At 43.4% G+C, this 22,160-nt stretch overlaps 1 protein-coding gene across 1 annotated transcript in view; it reads right to left on the reverse strand.

Annotated features, from left to right (window-relative positions):
- Positions 1–400: 400 nt before the first annotated feature.
- The window catches only part of LOC309818090 (nuclear receptor ROR-alpha-like), a 46,230-nt gene continuing 24,470 nt past the window's right edge, over positions 401–22,160 (reverse strand). Inside the window, exon 2 of the mRNA XM_082647532.1 lies at positions 401–758. Coding sequence (XP_082503658.1) covers positions 745–758 — 14 coding nt within the window. The 3' untranslated portion in view covers positions 401–744. The remainder of the gene's footprint in view (positions 759–22,160) is intronic.

The following is a 22,160-nucleotide window of genomic DNA, read 5'->3' on the forward strand; positions in this document are numbered from 1 at the left end:
GGGAACAAACATATGGACACCAAGGGGGAAAGTGGCGGCAGCGGGGGTGGTGGTGGTGTGATGAATTGGGAGATTGGGATTGACATGTATACACTAATATGTATAAAATGTATAACTAATAAGAACCTGTTGTATAAAAAAATAAATAAAATTAAATTTAAAAAATTTTTAAATGCTTTTACAGTAGCATTGGAGAGCTTTTTGATATTTTGATTAATTTAACTCTAAAATAAACCATCACCCCCAAAATGTTCCTTAAAGATATAAGATACTCTCTAAGAAGAAACTACCAATGATGACACCCCTTTTACCAATACGCACACACCACCAGACAGGAGAAAATGCTTTATGAATTAGTTTAAACGGAAAACAACCCCACATATAACTGACAAACAGAAAACTGCCAAGAGATATCTGATAAACAGAAACATCACACCAATGGTACAGTCTTGAATAGCTAACTGCATAGAATACGCAACTTCTGAAATATCTTTTGATGGGATGGAAACATTTTCGTATATCTGGCCCATTATTTAATGTTTTTCCATGACCCTCCCTCATCCATATACTTTGGCACAAAGAAAACCTAAATACAGGAGGTCTCCTTTCTTTTGTGGACTTAAACCCAGAGAAACACAGTCTCATGAAATATCCGTGGACTTCTCTTTTGACGTGTAGTGTAGGCTGAAGGCCACCAGTCTGCAGTCGGCTTCCTCTGGTTCCTTTCAAGCCACCTCCAGTGTTTCAGCATCTCCACTCTAGGGAGAGTAAGGGCATCATTTAGCACAGCAGTTCCCACAGATGTGGTCCTTGGACCCCTGTAGGTCCCCAAGACTGTTTCAAGGAAACCGATGAGGTCAAAACTGTTTTCACAATAATACTTAACACAAGAAGTAGAGTTTTCCAGAGGCTACATGATGTGTATGGCAACAGATTGAATGCAGAAGCAGAGGTGAGAATCCAGCTATCTTCTGCTAAGCCAGACATAAAAGAGATTATTTACAAGAATACAAAAGAATGCCATTCTTCTGTTTTCGTTTTGGAAAATAGTTATTTTTATTATAATATGTTATTTATGGTAGGATGCAATGGGTTTGTTACTATTTTTAAATAAATATATTTTTTAAACTTTCTCTATTTTCAGTTCTAATATGGCAAATGTCATTCACATTAACAAATGCTCTTGAAGGTCCTCAATAATTTTTAAGAGAGTAAATGGATACTGAAACCAAACAGTTTGAAAACCAGTTATTAGCACAGTTCTTGACTTACAGTATATGCTCAATACATAAATGTGTGGCAAATTGACTGATTAAAGGGCATTAATTATTTTTAAATGTACAAGAGACTCCAGAGTTCAATATATGGATATGGCCAGTAAAGACCCTGGGATGACCGTGTTCAGGCCTCTGTACCTGCTCATATGATTTTTTTAAAAGATGGTAAGAACACAAAAGTGCAGAGCCAAAACAAAGACAGAAGATGCCTGGTAAGTACAGGCTAAAGACAGGTAAAGGCAAATAAAGGGGTGTAGGTACTGGTGGCAATGGGTTCTGATTATCAGTGGATTTCCTTCATCCATCCTATCACCACTTATTTCTCATTTCAGAGAAACAGTATGTTCTCTGAATTCAGAGAGCATGTCCTTCCAAAGGGGTTTATGAGGACTTTATACACAGGCTAATTAAACTATGTAACATCCTGAATGATTCAAGTGCTTAAGAAGACCACGAAGTCATGGGGTCATCTGTGTGGACCAATTAGTTAACTTTCTTGGGTTCCATGGTGTTCATGTGCTTCTTCCAATCTTTCTTCCTGGAAATGTCTTCTTTATCTTGTAAAATCCATTTTGGACAATACCTCCTCCAAAATGCTTTCCTTGCCTTCTTTCCCAGAAAAAATTTAAAATTCCTTCTTCTGACTTACCTCTGTACCTTGTACATATGTCTGTGGCAGCATTGTAGCACATGCTATTGAAATTCTTCATTTCCACTATCTCCTTAGTAGACCCTGAGCCACTTGCGGGCAGGGCCCATGCACTGCCTACCTTTGTGTTCCAGTACCTATCAGCGCCAAAACACTGTAGACATTTTAAAAACCCACACAAACTCTAGTCAGTCACCTTACAGACGCATAAGACAACTACCAGAATTAAGTACAATGCAAAAGAATAATAAGGAAGTTACTACTTGAAATTCTACTTGTTTCCAGCCAGCCAGAAATCTAGCACGTGTGTCTTAGTGATGATGAGTTAGTCTTGCCATGTTTGAGAATGAAGAGCAGCCCACTTAAAAGAGAGCCGTCTCCTAAAAACACATCTCCTTGGAAGAAGCTTTAGCTTTGCATCGTTCTGAAAGGATACAAATTGCAAATGGTAGAGGCAAGTATTACAAATGATAAATGAAACCAAGGTAAAAACTTCACAAGGCAAAAAAATGTAGTGAAGTGACAAACAGTCAATTAGCAGAAAAGGACTGGAGAAGAGGGGAAATCTAACTATCTGAATGCTTATATGACATCAAAGAAGGCTGGAAAGTCATGCTCTAAGATCAATCAGGCTTTGTTGCCACCTTTCAAGTGACATGCCCATCAGCAAAGAACACACATTTTCATTAGTATAGCAAAGGAAGAATTTGTATGCCTAGGGTTAGTGTTGGCAAAGAAATGGGTAAAGTAGGTCGTTTCCATGTTTACCTTTAAGAATGCGGCCATATGGTAAGAATGAAGATGCTGCCCAGAATCTAATATGGAAGAGATGTCCACATGCCTCCAAAAGGTGAGAGCAATACCAGTAGCACTCAAGTGGAAATTTGAGATAGGGTAACTAAAGGCCATCTAATCTTATGAAAAGCTCTAGCGAGTAAAGGTCTTGAAGCATAAAAGAGCTTGTCCATCCTCACAACGACCCTGTATAATTGGATGTGTATCCTTTTGTTAGACTTTGAAAATAGAAATTTATTTCTCATTCATTAGTCTGATTTCAAACCACCCTTACTGGATGTCTCAATTATCAGAGACTCCAAGGTCAAGTAACACCCAGACACGCTCCGTATCTCTTTTCTTTACTCCATTATAACTCAGTTTTCCTCGTTAGAGCTAGAGTCTTAGCCCAGGGGAAAATCTCATTGCAGAACCACAGAGTGTTAGAGGTGAAAGTCACCCCAGGAAGTGACTAATCTAACCCTATCCACTTTAGGAAAACTGAGGCCCAGAGAACTCAAATCCCTTACCTGGGGTCACACAGCTAAGGACTGTCAGAAGCAGACAGGGCCTCAAGTTTCCTTTCCTGCAGTACAGTGCTGTTTCCATCACACCAAAGCAAAGAAGTACAGATACTCGTTTGGAAATGTGTGTTTGGACAAATCGCTAGCCCTGAGCACCACTTCCTCCCTACATAAATATAAGCAATGCTTTCCACCTGCCACCACTACCCCGGGAACACACACAGCATGTGTTTATTACCTCGAGCTGACTGAGGGATGATGGAAGACAGACTATCACCATGAAGCAGCAGAGCTGATCCTACAAGGAGGCAGCGAGAGGGAGCTCAGGCCCAGGCTTGAAGAGCGGCCCACACTTCTGTATGTTTAAGAAGATGGGCTGTTTGCCTAGCCTCAAAGTGTCTCCCTGAAGTGTTCGTTGATTTCAAAGGGAAAAAGAGTGACTTTACAGTGGAGAAGCCTATTACACACCACCTTCACTAATGGATGGAGGTCTACATCCCCCCAAATGGGAAAGAGTGGGGTCCTTTTCCCCTGACATGATGTGCTGGGAAGGGCACTGCACCACTGTGGGCTTCCCCTGCAGCCTTGGCCTCCACTTAGCCATCAGGAAACACCAGATCACCCAACCTGGGGGACATTCTAGAAGGTACCTGACTAAAGCTCTTCACAAGGCTCAAGATTGTGAAAAACAAGGAAAAACCAAGGAACTGTCCTTGTTGCGGGAGACTAAGGAGACAAGACAACTCTGCGATGTGGGATCCTGGATTCGATTTTGGAACAGAAAAAGGACACTGGTGGAAAGCCAGTGTGAAATCCAAACAAGGTCTGTAGTTTAGATGGTGGCATCTTGCTAAGGCTCATTTCTTAGTTTTGGTAACTGCAGCATGGGGATGCTGTGGAGGACGCTAACTTTGGGTAGGCTGGTTGAGAAGCGGGCAGGAGTTCTTTGTACTGTCTTTGCAACAGTTCTGCATATCTAACATTATTTCAAAAGTTAAAAAAAGTCTCTCCTCCATCCTGAGGCAGGGGTCAAATCCCAGCCTCCGTCATCTCTTGCTTAGTCTGGTACAAGGGCCTCACTGGCTTCCCTACAGACCACCGTGACCTTAGGCACAACAAAGATCTCAGCTCCTCCCATGGCTCTGGTGGCCTCACCAGAAGATGGTCTGCAGTCACCTTCTCCCTCTGGTCTCTTACCACACAAGCTCCATGAAACACCCAGAGACTGAGACCTGCTCTGCTACCACTCGCCTTTCCTGGGATGCTCCACTCTCTTTCTCTAAGTAAAAAGCTCCTATACATCCTTCGCTGCCCAGCTCTAAAGTGCTCTGGTTAACCTTCGCCCCAGGGAAGACACAAACACATTGAATTACTCAGTACTCCATACTACAGCTCTCTCTGTGGCCGGACCCACCACACTGTGCAGAATGGCACATCTATGAATTGTCTACGGAATACAATTTGTCTGTTGCATTTAATCCCTTAACTCTTTGTCACTGACGTTTTCATGTGCATATGTGCTGTGTCTCTGACTAGACGGTGAGCTCCTCCCTCCCTCATATGTCCCAGCACAGCACTCAGCCTACGTGGGTCATTTAAAAAGATGTGTTGGGGTGGTGAGTGACTGAAAAACCATCCTGTACCAGGAGATGAAAGAATCTGGGGTTATACCTGTGGTCCTCAGCCCCTGTGTGCATCAGAAGCAGCCGGGAAGCTTGTCAAAAATGCAAATGCTTTAGCACAGCCTCTGCAGATTCTGACTCAGAGGACTGGGGAGGGTTCTAGAAATTGGTATTTTCCACTAGGTCCTCCACCCCTGCTAGTTGACTGTGCTGATCCCCAAACATGAGAACCACTCACTCTTTCACAGTGTGGGTTTGATGAGCTCAGCTCACCCGCTTGCCCTTCAAACTCCCTCCCTCTGGGGTCCGAGGTCAGAGGTGAAGTCAGAAGGAGTCACTAAAGGAGAGAAAAGTTCGGGGCCCTCCGTGCCAGCTTCCCTCAGGAACTGGCTCCCCATCTCGGAGGCAGCCGAGAGGTGACTGTATCTAGAGAGCACACAAACTACTTCTCTGCTCTTTCTGAAATGCCAGCGAGTTTGAAAGGCACTTTGTCCAATTAGAAGTGTGGAGAAATATTCATCCTGTCCATGACAGAGATGAAGTGCTTCTTTCAAAAGCAGCGGTGGCAGCCTGCCAGGTTTAAGAAGTCCAACTCTTCCACACTGAGCCAGCAGTTATTAATTAGTTTTATTAGTGGCAGGTCTTTAATGCAAAATGACAGAGGGAGAGCACGAAGATCCCCATTGCTACTAAAATACAAATTGTCCGGATTTAGGTTGTGTTGTTCCCCAACATGTATAGGCGGCCAGCCAGGCCCAAGTGGGGAATGGAGGATGCAGCCAAATGCCTTTCTGCAGAGTTCCGGACTATTAATGGCATGACAAAGAGGCTCAGATGCTTACCTCAGGTAGCTCTCTCGGGGAAAATCCACCACTTTGAACGATCAAGGAGGAAGAGCCTCCTAGGAGAGGACAGGGGCATCTGAGGGGAAAACCAGGAACACGAGGATGGGGTGGGGACGGGCTGGGGGCCTGCGTCATCCACACTGCTCAATGTGCCCCTATAAGAAATGAGCACTTCCAGAGAACAGTGCGGGGAGACTTTGCGGAGAATTAGACTTACACTGTCAACCTGTTTTTTATGACCATTAATCACATTTGTATTTATAAGCGCTAAGACAGGATAATCAAATCTCATGCTTCAAAGCATATGTTTATCACCACAGGCATAGAAAGGAAGGAGAAAGAGTTTACAAGCCTGCACTGTTGGCAAGAGCGGCTGTTTATCTGGTCGCTTCCCCAGAAGCCCCCTGGGGGGCTCTGGAGAACATTCTGTGAGGGAGAAGACGGAACTGCCCAGTGTCTCGCTTTGTCAGTGTTTCTACTTCCCTCTGCGCTGGTCCTAAGGCAGGAATTTAAAGGCAGTCCCCTAACATCCTCTCCCGTGATTGATGCTCGCTTAATACAGCCCTGAGCTCTTTGCCTGGGGCCTTCCAGACCTTCCTCCTTTGCCCCATGAGAGGGAGGGTCCTGACAGGCTCTAGGCGGTGCCCTTCTCCGCGACACCTTTTCTTTTAACGTCTTGTACATTCCCTGTGGTCCCCCCAACTACCCTCTAACCCAGCCTCGAGCTGCCTATGGCTTGAAGAGGTTTCACATACCACCTACCTCAGTAGCCTTCCTCTAGACCAGGCCAGAGATGTGAGAACTTTTTCTGTCAAGGGCCAGATAGTAAATATTTTAGTCTTTTTTTTTTTAATTTAAGAAAGATATACTTTTTAAAATTTTATTGGAGTATAGTTGATTTACAACGTTGTGTTAGTTTCAGGTGTACAGCAAAGTGATTAAGTTATACATATACATATATTCGTTCTTTTTCAGATTCTTTTCCCGTATAGATTATTGCAGAATACTGAATAGAGTTCCCTGTGTAATACAGTAGGTCCTTGTTGGTTATCTATCTTATATATAGTACTGTGGGCATGTTAATCCCAAGCTCCTAATTTATCCCTCCCCCCCTTCAATATTTCAGTCTTCGCAGGCCCTACAGTATCTCTGGCAACTACTCAACTTTGCCCTTGTAGTCTGAAAGCACATGTAGATGATACATATATAAATGGGTATGGCTGTGTGCCAATAAAACTTTATTGCACAATTGAGCAGTACGTGGGCCGGGTTTGATCTGTGGATTGTAAGTTGTCTGGCTCTTACTCTAGAGCAGCAGTGCCCGATCCAGGGATCCAGGTGCTAATGAGTTATGCAAAACTGGATGGAATAGTTCCAAAATTCTGACAGAAAAGGTGTATTTGCGTTTGCAATACTAGCACAGACTAACCCAGATCTCCCGGCTGGAACTGTATTAGCTACTTACTTTGACAATACATGCCTCCCATTGTCTGACTAACGAAAATTGGGAAATAACCATTAAATAGTTAGGTGATCAAAATCTTTCAAAGCATGAGGTCCATGATTGGAAGAGGGCAGGTAATAAAGTGGTCCTACTGCTTATACACAAACGGGGCATCTCAAAAGCATCTAAGGCCACATGTTTCTCTAGGAGATTCCCTCAAGTAGCTCAAAACACTTTTAATGAAGGAGGACATAGTCTCCTAACACATGAATAACATAAGTCAGTGTGAAAAAGCCTTACCACCATTATCAATATTAAGAAGGAATATCTGGAGGACTCACTGAGAAAGGAAACATTTTACAAGCCTGTCAGAACCAAAGGCACTACAAATTCAGGCCCAGATTTTCTAGAACTGAATGGAAAATGAAAAAATACACAGCTCTGGGGAAAGAAAACAAGAGTAAAGAGACCCTGCTTCTCTTGACGACTTGGCTGGGTGATAAGTAGCAACTCACTGAGGATAAAAACCAAGTCTTCATCTTTGACTCTTCAGTGTTAACACAGTACGTAAATGTTTCTTGAATGAATGAATTTTTACATCCATGCTTGATGTTATAAAAGATTCAGAATTGAATATGAGATGACCTTTGGCCTCCCAGGGTTAATGGTCTAATAAAAGAGAACATAAGAGGATGAAGACATAAATAATACACAGCATCTATATGTAGGCACTGTGTTTGCAGGTTCCTACTCAGCATCCTTGGCCTCTTGTCTTAGTAAAGATCCACTAGCCTTCTTACCTAGCTTCCCAGCTCCTAGTAGATCCAGAGTAGATGATTTAAAGAATGGTAGAAGAAGGAGCCATATGAGGCCAGCACAATATCAATGTCCCAGCAAGAAGGAGAGCTACAGCCTAAAAGGGGCCCCAGATGCTAAAGATAGAACTAATATCTGTGCTTATTCCAGCATTGTGAGAAACAAAAAAAACCCAAAAAACCAAAACAAAAAAACCCCAGTGCAAACAATATACATATTCATCAACAGGGATGAATAAATTAACACGTGTCTACACTATGGGAAATGTTGCAATTCTTAATAAAAGGAATAAATTAGATTTATATACATTGACTTGAAGTCCATGATACATTTTGAAGTTCATCTGTTCCTCACTCCAAAAGCTTGTTGAAGCAAATTCTCATGTATATAAATAAGTTATTTTCTCCATCAGTTAGCGCATTGGCCAGAAAAAAAAAATCAGTGTGTCCTGCATTAAGAACATCAGTGTGCTCAGACCTAAAATGAGGAAACACACACAAAAATGCTGTAACTCCTCAGTTTACAAAGGGTGGCCACTAACAAAAGGGACTCTAATAGATTCCCTAAAATTGAGTATTTTACAGGGTGCATGGAAAGCATGATGTCTCATGAAAATTAAACTGACTAAACTTTACAAAGACATCTTCTACATAAGGTGAAGCCTACCTTTAAATATCAGAAGATGCTTTTGCTAAAAAATAAAGCCATGAAAAATACGTTATATAAATAATTCAAGGAAGAACCTATATATCACCCAATGGATACATTAAAGAATGCTTGCATATATGTATATGTGTGTATATATACACGTATAATTTCATATATTTTTCACATAAAGCATAAATACTTTTGTTTATTTATAAGAATTCTATTTTCCTACTGGCTTCCTTTAAAAATATAAACACCCAATTGATCTTCAACAGCTCATAACAGCATAGTTTTGAGATTCCTAGCCTATCAGCTGAGAAATTAATGGTCTATAAACAAAGACTAAATGCATCAGGGAGATATTTTGTATATTTGGGTTTTCACTGGGGAAGCAGTGTTGTGTAGTAGAAGGAACATAATCTTTAGAGTCGAAGAGACCTTTGATGAAAGGCTGGCCCCACTGCTGTGGCTTTGGGCAAAGCTCTGAACCTCTGTTTCCTCATCTAAAAATAGGAACAGCAGCCCTTCCCCTGCACAATCATTATGCAGGATAGAAACACTACAAACGAAGCCTCTGGTACCACTCCCGGCCGAGAGTATGCACTCTGTCACTGTTACCTACATTATTATTTAACAAATTGCTATTTGTGATATCATCATCAGAAAAAAAAAAAAGGGAAATCCACTCTGATCAGGGCACACCTAACAGGTGAGAGTAAAAAGTGAAATGGGAAGTTGATACCACCACCCAGCCCCGTTCAAGTTCATGCTGATGTGCACCAGGACACTAAAATGCTGGCTACTGGGTTTCTCAGGCTGTGTCCAAACCACTTTAGTCAAAACCAGAGCTTCGCAGATGAACACACTGTCAAGCTTTAAAATATTCATCTTCCCCTTCTACCCTTCCTTCCAGTGGAATGGAGAGAGTGACTGCTGATCTAGGCTCTCTCTCTCTAAAGAATAAACACAATAAAGTGGCACTCAGGCAACCACAACCCACGCACTAACCCAAGGACACACCCTCATAACCCCAAGTACAGTTCTGTCCATCAAGGCACCTTCAGCAAGACCCAAGCTGCCAATGGGCTCATTCGTGAATTCTGCTTCCCCGCATTCTGTAGTCTGGCTTCTGTTCTGAAAACCTGGTGGCAACAGGAATATTTTAAAATCAGGTCTGCAGAGTGCTATAAGGTCTGAATGCCAACGACTATTGCCATTCAAGCTTCACTTCTCACAGAAAAGGCTCCCCGGAATGAAGATGACAACTGCAGGCCAGGCTCAATCTCAACCTTGTTTAATGGTGCACAAGGTACTTAAGTGGACAGCCAAGGGAGATGCGCAGCTTTTGGGGGGAAGCTCTCCATAAAGCATGTTGTGTGCAAACAGAGGTCATGTCGACACCAGTCGTCCCTAACCAACACATGGCTATTTAAGTTAAGTGCTAACCTGTGGTTTCGGCCATTGTGATTTATTGAGGAGGATGGTGTGAATAATGCAGAGGACTTGACCGTTGGCCCTTAATTTCCCTCATTTAGGCAGGCTGCGCTTCACCATAAAATAGTCATCCTGTAAATTAATGTGTTTTATTTCAAAAGTGACATGTTGTACTGGCTTGTGCTTCAAAGCAAATTACTCTGGATTGCCGGTTTCCCAACCAGGGTACAAGGGTTCCAGCCCACTCGACCCACGGTCCAAGAGAAAATCTAAATGGGAGGGAAAGGATAACAGATCTACCATTCCTACCAGGGGCCTACAGATACTCCATTCACCAGCAAAGGCAGACGTGCTACAAAATATGGGGAACCGTGCTCAGTAACCGGGCGTCATCTGCAGCTCTGTGCTGGGCCCAGTCTCAGCTACCTGGTAGCATCCCAAATACAGGTGCCTGCAGGACCCAAGGTGGCTCTTCACTTCGCTAAGACTCAAAGCCAGTTGGGCAGTGAGTCAGTCTATTGCTTTTCCTCGCTTAGCACACTCAACAGTGAGTCAGGGAATGAATGAATGATTGGCACATGCGGCTCCCAGTTTACATCCAAACGCACTGTGTCCCTCACCCGGCATATGTGATTTGGTGAGCAGAGCACCTTCCAGCTCCGAGCCTCTGGCTCTCAGAGAGCTCTAGCAAGTCCCTTAATATCTCAGAGTACTTACTTTCTCATCTGTAAAAGAGACACAGCCTCCCAGGGCTGCTGTGAGGTCCAACAGACAAGGTATCTACGGCAGTGACTGGTAAATGCAGAAGAAGTGTCTGCAAATATTAGCTGTTGCTACTACTATTATAACTCCTTAGTGTTGAAACCTTCAGCAACTCTCTTTCACCAAGAGAATAACAAAAACCCCAGCAGTCAAGACCCACTGCAGCCCATATTCCCTCTCCCACCTTACATCTCCCTCCCTTCCAGGATAAACATCCATTCCAAACATAACGTCTTTTGATTAATCCTGCAACAGATGATGTCAGTTCCCATCCCTTTTACTTTTGTTGGTATCATCCTGAAATACTCCTGTCTTTCTCTCAGCTCAGCCTAGCTAAATTCTATCCTCTCATCAAACAATAATATATTTGTAGAATCCACTGTGCTCTCCACAAGGCCAGGCACAAGATTCAGGATGGCCGTGGAGGGTCATACAGCCCCCACCAGAGGTGGTTAAGGGTGCAGGGTGGGGTCACATGACCCAGCCTGAGCCAATGAGTATGTTTTTAAGGATTCACACAGCCCCAGGGGGAGAAGACAATTGTACTTTTTCCCTTGGATCTCTTACTGGAGAAGAAATGCCTGAGAACAGAGAAAGGCCAACTCAGAAGCTCTTTGGCTGTCCTGACCTTCCCCTTAAACTTTCTAGCTACGTGAGCCCATTAATTTCCTCTTTTGGCTAGTCTGAGTTTGATTTTTCTCATTTGAACTCAGAAAAATTGTGACCAATACCAGTATCAATAGTAGCTCCATTTGAATGTGAAAAACATTACGTGAATTGCTTTACATGTATGATATCTTTTAAATTCTCCACTTTTACAGTGGTAGATCTGCTGAGAACCAGAGAGGTCTGATAATTTTCCCAAGATCACACAGTAGTGCCAGAATCAAAGGCCAAGACTCCCAGCTAATGCTCCATTACCACCATAAGCCACCGGAGGCACTAACCTAAGTGGATGGCTCTGAGGCATAGGAAGGGTTACTGGTCTTCTAAGGCCCCATTTTCAAGAACTGCCTTAGTTGAAAGGGGCTCCATAGCAATTCTCTACAGCCCCGAGGAGGGCACTGTTACAAAGCTCACCTCCTGCTGCCCTTCACTCACCCTTGCAGCCAGGCCAGACTCATAATGAATGGCCAGTGAGAAGTACACTGAAGTCCAACATGAATCAATAAGAGCACTAATGAAATTGCTTCAAGTTCTAGAGCAGAAGGTAAGTTGAATGCCTTTCAGAGATGTACGACCCTGTGCCCTTCCAAGTTCCCAGAGAAGAAAAGAAAATGCACATGGTGGGGGCAGGGGGAATAGGCACAAAGCAACACATAGTTCTTACCTTGACTTAAAATGTGTGATACTCTCTCAGACCATATTGTTGGAGAAAGCAACAGAACTGATTTCATAGATAACAGAAACTCAGTTTAGTTTGTCACTGTTCGTATTTTTGAATGAAACACTGGACATTTCAGTGTGCTATTAAAAGAGTTTCCTGAATATTTTTTTTAAATGACTAAAGGTTTGGAGGTTATTAGGAAGTAGAGAGTCTTTGTTAAAAGCACAGGTAGAGCCACACTGCCTGGGTTTGTATCCTTGTTATATAATTTTCCAACTGTTGTGACCTTGGGCAAGTTAATTAACCTCTCTAAGCTCCATTTTCCACATCTGTAACACAGGACCATTCTCATTTAAGTGCCGTGAGAATTAAGTAAGTAAAATGCTTAGCACTGTGCCAGTAAAAAAAAACTTAGCCCTTTTTTTGTCATTATAAGTAACATTGTTAAGGTTGTTACTTTATGTCATCAATTATTATTTTTTTGTAAAGCAGTGGTTTCTTTAGGATCAACAGTGGTATACAGGTGGGTTTGTGCCATCCTTAAATGACCCCAGGCTGTTTATAATTTTTTTCTCTGCTTTCTGTAGTTCTTTTGACACTGTGAGATTTCAGACTGTGGGCCATTACTGCTGTCAGCCTGGATATTATTTACATTCTGCTTCCAATTTACAATATAGCCAAGCTTGTGAAAATTACACGTGAAGCAAGATTCGCATCTTTAGACTTTGCAATAACTCTCTCAGCCACTAGAGGTCTACTCGCCATCCCCTGGTTCACTGCCCTGTTGGGCTTCCCAGAGGTCTGCTGGTCTATCCTGAGTTCCATGGTTAAACAAGCCAAACCATGTTAGATAATGCAATGATTTCCTTGGTATTCAGAGCTCTCCACAGTGGGGTTCAGGTCTACATTTCTTATCTCCTACTCCACTATTTACCATATACAAACCATCACTCCCAGACAAAGCATATTCTACTGTTTTCCATATCGACCTTGGGTCTCTTCATCTCTGTGCATTTTCACACACTATTTGCCCCCACTGATAAGCAACTGAAACCCCCTACACACACACACACACACACACACACACACACACACACAATCCCCAGTGAGCTTTCCATCTACCTAAATTCTTTTCGTCCCTCAAAGACTCATCAAGGTACACCTGCACTTCAACTTCCTAGTGATCTAGCCCCTCCTTTAGGTGAACTTTAGGTCTATACCAATCCCTAGCCAATGAGTCCCAGACTATTTGTGACGGATCTCAAAGGATTATTTTGTACCTTGATTTAACTCAGTACACATTGATGCTTTGCCTCGCCAATGAGACCATAATCTCCTGAGGCCACAGATGTCTTTCTATTCCACATGAGTGTCCAAGAGCAATAAAAGGAAGGTCTGACCACTTAGTGAGCATCTCATATGCGCCAAGCACATTGCCGGCCGTTTTATAATCTTGATCGGTATGCTATTAGGTGGATATTTCTATTGCCTTTGTAGAAACTGAGCCTTAAGGACATAAAATTATTTGTCCAAGGCCACACCGTAGGTAAGCCAAAAGCCAGAATTCAAAGCCAGATTTGACCCCGAAAGCCATGTATTTTTGCCCCATTAGATCATGTCTATTTAGCATCGCGAGCAGTACCTCCTCAATAAATATTTAGGGCTTGCTTGAATAGCTAAGGAGCAGCTTGTGCTGAATACCTGGCGAGATTAGACCATCAACCAACCAGTAACATGTGTCACCGGTCCTCAGACCCCCTGAGTCTCTGTGTGACAACTCAAGCAGCTCAGCAGTCCCCCGACAAGCCAAGGCTGCTTCAAGATGGAAAAGCCTCCTTTTCTGGCTGCAGCAGCTCTTAAGACACCATGTCTGGCCCACCGGCCCACTACAGCTTGCAAGGGATCTAATGATCTTCTCAGAGGAAAACTGGGGAGGTGAGAGCCACAGAGAAGTAACACGACAGCACACAAGGCTACGATCAAAGAGTACACGGGGGCTCGCACGCACATTTCCCCTGCGAGGAGCTTTACAATTCCAGCAGCACTCCTATTCAGTTAGCCATAATATTATGAAAGACGCTGCAAACAACTGGATTTCATTTCAAACAGCATAAATTAACAAATTGCACATGTGCACACAGCATCTGCTAACCTAATAATTAAGATATTTTAAAAAGTCACCTAATAGCACCCAAGTCAGGATAATGGGATAATTGTTACAGTGTTTAAAAAAATTCAAAGACGTACAAGCCATGCACCCATGGAGCGCACCAAACGGAAGGTTGTGTTTTCATGGTCTCTTTGAGCTCCATGTTTGGATTAGCACGATGTGAAAAGCAGCAACTGCTGTTATGTAACTAAACCCTGCATATACAGTTGTCAGTCGGGGTAAATTTAACTCTGCAGGTTTAAGGCAGAGCTGGCTTGCCAGAGCAGAACTTAGGAAACAACGAAAATTTAAAGCCACACTGTCCCGTGGACCACAGGCGCTGGTTCAGGAGCTGCTGGAGAAGGCCAGCCCGGCCAGTCTGTGCCATGCTAGGGCACTAGCCCCCTGTAATAGCTGCTTGGACGACACCGAGGGCTGACAAGAGCATGGTTGTTCAACTACCAAGCTGTCTGCATTTTCTCTCTCCCCACATGGCAATAAAGGCACTTAGGGGGCCTAACGCAGTCCAGAAGGAAAGGCACTGAAACCTAGAATCAGGGCGAGGCTTTAATAACCAGTTGCTTTCCAGAGAACAAAGTGGGTCCCCATCCCCAGGCGAGGGCTCCACCATGGCCACAGCATGGCGAAGGCTAGCCGGGGAGGAACTGTGGCCTGGGTTCTAGGCCTGGCCCTGCACTGCCAGCCGCGGGGCTAAGGAGGAGCCCCATCACCTCCCTGTGCCTCAGGTTTGTCAACTGCAAAATAAGGACGAGGGTTAACTCTCCAGGAGGCCCTTCCAAGCTTATCATTTCTCCCTCTGGTTTTATTGGCAGATCTTTGTTCATTTCAGACAAGGAATAACTCTACAGGGAACCTCTCATTCTAAACTGGGTTATGTCAGGTGAGGCCAAGAGAAGGACATTCACTGTCAAGATGTCAAAAGAGATAAATCCACTGGACCATGTTGCCCATCCTCTTCACTCCCTAGCAGAACTCATTATGAAGCGGGTTTGTCCTGGACCCCATCCAAAGAGCCTTGGTGAACTCAATCTCGACAAAGAGGTGTCCACTGATAAGATGTTCTTCCCCTGCATATCTCAAAACCTGATGGGGAGGTGGGGGTGGCCAGGAAAGAAGCCATCACCACTAGAGACCCCCAGGGAGCTCATGGAGGCTGGAGAGCTGTGTTGGTTTATTTGTTGTTTGTTTCGTGTGGTGTGAGGGGCATATTTTAACAAGGACGGAGCAGACTGGAAGAGATGCTGAAAAAAATTCACAGCATGGAGAAGATTTTCCACTCTGTTTTGTAAACTCAACAGGGCCAGACTAAGCAAGCAAGCGAGATACCTCAGGCACAACACTTAAAGGGGGCCAAAAAACTCAGTGATCAAGATAAATAATATTTTAATACAACACTTTAAAAGTTAACATTCATGAAAAAAAACATGATGAACAAAATAACAGAATCTTGAACAGAAAGCGGAGCAGTCCAGTAATGACCAGACAGCCAGATTCTTCTAAAAGAGTAAGTCTAGTTTGTGTGAAATAAACGATCATAACGTCTTCCCATCCCGCTTTAAATTTAGATCTAAGAAAATAACCAGGGGAAATTACCGCTGATGACTGATCCACATTTTCATCCTTGTCACATCCACATCTGCATTTGCTAAACATTCTGATCATGGATATTTGGGAATGAGTACTATTCTGCAGAATCACGCTGGTGGGATATGCCAATGAGTGGGATCCGGCTTCTGTTTGCTAAGACCAGACTGTGCAGAAATTCTCAAGGATGACTCCCAGGAAAGTTTGTGTCCTGGAAGGAAATATTCTCCAAAAAGGGTTTATTCTAGAATGACAGTTCTTTAAAATAATTACTATTCAAGCATCAATAAAGCTTTGGCCTGCATTATATTTTCCTCTAAAAGGAAAAGACAACTCTGTATGCAGCTGTTATGTTTACTTTGCTGGAAACATAATTCTGATGATGCCACCCCAGCTCAAAAACCTTCCATGGCTCCCAAGTGCCCACAGACTTAAATTCAAACTCCAAAGCCCAAAGTAATCAAGAACCTTACTCTCTATGCTAATTCCTATGACTCGCCTTTATTCCCCCTTCCTCCACCCACATACCAGGAGGCCTGTCCCTTTCCCCACCCTGGCTTTCCAGCTTTCCTGCCTTTACTGAGGGTGTGGCCCCCTAGAAGCAGAAACACCCTTCTCTCACCTGCCCAACCACCAGTCCTTCTCTAAATCTTATTCATTCTTCCAATCTCAATTCTACAACTACCTTCTCCATGAAGCCTTAGAGCTCTTCTGGGTGCTAAATTGTAGGACAAATTAACGTTAGTAAGAAAGATTTCCAAGTAGCTTCTGTATTTCAGTTTAACCCAAAATTAACCAAAACACTTAACTGACCAAAAATGCCCCACTGTCAAAGCATACTGATTCCTCCTTCTTTGCTCTCAGAAGCAGCACCACTGCGGGGGAGGGGAGAAAAGAAAAAGAGAAAAATGGAAAAAATAAAGCTCCTTTTCCTCATTGTTCCTCCTGGAACAAAAAATAAAACCAAACACATCCAACTTCTAAGGAAGAGGAAGTATGGAAAAGAGGTCTGTCCAGTGGTCCCAGATACAGATACAACATGAATATTCTCTGGATGCTGAAGAACACACACACAGAAACACACACCACTGTTGGCCCGAGCAGGGGAGGAAAGAAAAATTCCATTTCGAGTCCGGAAGCTTAACTGAAGCCCCCAGCTATCCCAGGCCTGTGCCGCCTGCCCCAGGTGATTTGCTTCCACAGCTAAGGGCCTGGTGCTCGAAGCCTGATTTTCCCTGAGCAGAGCGATTCAAAACCACCTTAGTCACACAGATAGAAGGTGAAAGTATATTCCAAGCAAACTACTGGACTGAGGTTGAGTTTATCAAACCAATTACACCGAGATGTTATGGGAAGTGGGGGGGAATGTAATCACGTATGACAGGGATGATCAAAACTGCTTACACAGTAAATCAGGAAACTGATAATGGGCTGACAACGGCATATACCTGACTGCGGAATTTCAGGCTCAGATTCCCCAGGCTTGTAAAACGGAAATAACGACACTGAACCAGCTGTGCAGCACTGCTGGGCACCTGGGCACCTCTGGGGTGAAGGATGGAGGGTGAGGAAGGCCTGGCACTGGGGGTGGGGATGGGCAAAGGAGCCCCTCTGATAGGCCCACCTCCAAGACCGTGGTTTGCAGGAAGCAATTTCTCTCGTTGCCCTGCTCAAAAAACATCTTAACGGGTCCTGACCTTGGACACAACAGAAACACAGCACTAAGTCAAGGGACTCTTTGGGGAGCGGAAAGAGACAGAAAGAAGTCAAAGTTGTCCATCGCGGTGAGGACTAGAGACTGCCGAGCGCCACCCGGCAGAAGTCAGGGAGAAGAATCACTCTGCACGGTTTCTGGCCGAAGCTGACTTGCTGAGGAATGGCCTAGAAAGCTATGTAGGCCTTCTCGACGACGTAAGAAAGCACCCCACCTGCTGGGAAGGTCTCTCTCCTTTTGAGACCCTGCCTCTCAGGTGTTTAGAGAGCCATCCAGGGTAGGCAAGGCATGGAGAGTGGGGTCACTGTGCATCCCAAATAAAATAGTAATAAATTAATTTGGGGGAACACAGAGTCACTGCAGGAGCCGCGGGGCCCAGAGCAAAAGCCAACTGCAGGAGATACCTAATGAATCACTGACAGACAGGACACCAAAACAGAGGCCCTAAATAAAGCAACTGACCTGAAAAAGGAAATAAATACCTGCATTTTAAAGGAGGGGCCTCATATTCCTCTGTGCATCACTGGGCTTTGTTTTCCATTCACAACGTGGTGCCTTGAAACACCCTAACAAGTGTGGCTGACTCAGGGCACGGGCTTAAACTTTATCAATGCCTGCAACAGTCGTGATCTGCATCAAGCTCAATGCTGTCCTTTTGGCAGTTGTTGCACATAATTGAGTGAAAAAAGCTGTCAGTCTAAAGCCCCGATCCCAAGGTAAATTCACTCTGAACTAACCATCTGCCAGGGCTTCTCCCACGGTAGTCAACACGTATGATCCAGAGGACTGGATTCACTTCCTCATAATTAGATCATTCCTGAATTAAATTGACGGTCCCAGGGGAAACAAAAAAAATGCAAAGCGTGTTTTGAGACCAGAAAGCAGAAGCCGGCTGGTTTTAACAAATGCAAGAAGCTACATATTTTTTCACAGCGATAGAGCAGCACCATAAACGATTTTTCTAAATCAGTCTTCATAACAATTATTATCTTCCATGCCACCCTCGTAATTTACATTTGGGTTTTTGTTTTGGAAGTTGAGGCATTTCTTGGAGGTACCACGCACAAACCCAAAGGATGGGTAGCTATTGTTTTCAGACCCAGGTGCCAAGCAAGGTCAGACCAGGTTGACCAACCTTATTAAATGTTGTGGATGTCAAAGTCTCTATGAATTTGTTGCCGCACCCATGAACCTGCTGCTTCTTCAAAATAAAGGGAAAGAATTACAGGCTGTTTCTTATATCGCACAGTAGCCGTGGTGGCTGGTAAGAGAGGCGGGTAGAATAACCCACTAAGAAATAAATCTGGAATCAGGCCCCCAAAACAATGCAATCATGCTGTGAGCCTAAAAAAATGGTTAAGAGATGAAACAGGGGCAGGTGGAATTCTGAAGGTTTCTCTGTAAACATGATTTCATTCCCTGCCAGTAATTGGGTGATTTGCCTCTAGTCAGATTCAGTCCTGTGGGTACTTAACTGCACAAGTATCTTCAAACCCTGCATATTAACTCAAATTTTTCCAGGAAATATTTCTGAATTAACTAAAGTATTTAGTAATTCTATTGTTCTTCAGAAGTTTGCACACCACTGGGTTATCATGACATTTCTGATGAGACAGAGACAGAAAATAGTGAACCACTGTCTCACAGGGCCTCCTCCAGCCATGGGCCAGGGAAGATTAATGTAACTCAAAATAGAATGAGACCAACTCATTTTTGCCTGAATATCCAGATTAGACATTTCAATGCCCACTTTTGTAGGGTTGTGATGTGAGAGGTAAAATAAAGGAGGATGGACAGAAACAGAGAAAGAAACATGAGGTCCTCGTAACATCACAGACTAAACAGAACCTAAGGGATTACCATATGTAACATGTCTCACACTTGCCTGATTTTAATAGCCACCTGGGGCATTTCCTAAACACACAGCGTTTTTACGTCCTCCTTCTAAAGATCTGGATTCAGGTGATCTGGGTGGGCCTCCATAATGTATTCTGTTATACAAGCTTACCGGAAGCAAAACTTAGGATGAAACACAGAGGCCAGAAACAAAGCAAAAATGTTAGAGCCAGAAAAGTAATGACGTCATGATGCAGTGATGGCCTGGGTTGGGGGCAGGGGGGGACACATCCCTATATGTACACACCCTGGGGAGGGCTCATAGGGGCCGGGGTCCTAACACCCTCACAGCGATGGGAGACGTGACCTTGTACCCTTGCTAGGCCAAAAGCTAGAAGTGAGATCACTACTAAAACAGAGATCCATGAAAAATTTCCCCCTTCATGAAAGAAACACTACAAAAACTCTACCTCTGACCAAAGGAAGCGAAAAAGAAACTCGCCACCTACTGAGAATTCCAGGTAGGTAATAAAAAAAAAATCTCCTATAAGAAGTTGAAATCCTAAACCAATGTAATATGCAACTGTATCCAGGTTCTGAATTTATACTACCCTTGTACTGTAAGATAGGAACACTTCTACAGCTCCATATATACAGGACTCCCTGATGAAAAATTCTGATCGAAGATGAATCTGCAATCAAAAACTACATAAGGAAAAGATCCGTTATACATCAGATACAAATTAAAAAATTAGCACCATAAGAACTTGACATAATAGAATATTATGGTAGGTTCTATAGAATAAGCTACTCCGAAATTATTAAAGAGGTTAAAAAAAAAAGAGGATAAACAATGAAGTGACAGAACACTAAGGCAAAAAATAGACAAGTTTGAAAAAAATTTCTAGAAAGGACAAATGTTAGTCATTTAAAATTAAAAACTCAAAGAACGTGACACAAAAGAATATGTTTGGTTTGTTTCCACTCATACAAAACTCAATACAAGCAAAACTAATCTATGACAATGGAAGTCGAAAGAACATTTAGCTTTGGGAACAGGCAATGTCCTCTATCTTGATCTGGGTGACGAGTACAGAAGAGTATTCACAGGTAATGCCACGATTATTTCCTTGTATGCATATTAAATAACCATGTAAAAAATTCAATGGGCAGTTTAGATGCAAATTAGACATAGAAGGTTAGTGAACTCAAAGAAAAAAGCAAGGAGATTGCCCAGAATGTTGAACAGAGAGAAACAGAGATAAAAGGTATGAAAGAGAAGAGAAACAGAAGATGAAATGAGATCTCACATACATCTAAAAGGAGTTTCAGAAAGAGAGAGAAAAGAGACAAGGTCTGAGAATTTTCCAGAAGGAAAGCATTATCAGAATGAATAAGCTCACCGAATCCTGAGCAGAATGAACACATAAATCCACAATAAACATATCATAGCGAGCCTGCAGAACACCAAAGACAGAGAAAAAGTTAAGAGCAACCAGGAAGACAAATTACCAGGAAGACAAATTACCAGGAAGACAAATTACCTATAAAGAAGCAACAATTTGACTGACAGCCAAAACATCATCTACACAATTGGTTCCTCCTATAGGTCAAAGGCCACTGCCAACTTGTTGACAACGTGGAGAATGCATTTTGCTTGAAACGACTGCAGGGAGAACATTTTTCTCACTAAGAGCCTTCCATGTTAAATGCATCCTTCATTCACTTCTTCAACAGGTTTTTACTGAGCACCTACTATGTGCCACCCTGGTCAAGGAACTTCCTCGCTCTCAAAGAGCTCAAAACTCTGGATTCAGATACTCTGACAGTAGAAATACAGGTGATCTAAAAGGCCAAGGAAATATATCTAACCCAGAGGAGAGAGGTCAGGGAAAGCTTCCAGGAACAAGCAAATCCAAGCTGAGGTCCATCAGATGAACAGGATTAGCAAGGGAAGATTTCAATCTATGAGAGCAAGGGAAGACTGTCTGCGCTGCTGCATCTCTAGGATTCAGAACAGTACCTGGCACCGGGGAGGTGCTCTGTAATTGCTTACTGAATGAATGAGTGACGGGCAAATCAGTGGAGTGGCTAGAACACAGGTATAAGGGAAAGCAGGTGAAGGCGAAAAAGTATTGCATGTTTGAGCACCAAAGTTCAGTACAGCTAGAGAACAGAGTATGTATGTGAGTGCAGGGAAGATGGGGTGATGAGGAGACAGGTGCAGGATGAGGCTTGAAAGCTAGACAGGGACCAATTTAGGCTATGTTAAAGGGTGTGGATTTTATTTTAAGAGCAATAGGAATTCAATGAAGGGTTTTAAGCAAGGGAGAGGTATATTAGATTTGCATTTGCAAAAATCACTTGGGTCCTAGTGTCAATGTCAGGGAAGTTAGCACTGTTCTATAAGGAGAAAGAATACTTCCTCACCAGTAACATGAGGAGCAGCTTTCAGATTTCCCCCAAAAGAGCTTGAGAGAGAAGATGGGAGGGAGGGAGAGAAAGAGAAGAGGGAAACAGGGGGAGAGGGGCAGCGGGGTGGGGGAGGGAGGGAAGAAGAGAGACCGAGAGACCGTGCCTGAGCAGGTCTAAGAAATAAACATAAAATCCTGGCTATCCACATCCTGCGGCGGGTGTGTTTTCCAATCAGCCCCGAGGCTTATGGCAGAGATAAAATAGGAAAGGAATATGTCCCCAGCTCCAGCTGAACATTCTGTTCAGGCTTTTCAATCTA

This window comes from Grampus griseus (assembly GCF_964374135.1).
Source record: "Grampus griseus genome assembly, chromosome: 2".
Taxonomy (NCBI): domain Eukaryota; kingdom Metazoa; phylum Chordata; class Mammalia; order Artiodactyla; family Delphinidae; genus Grampus; species Grampus griseus.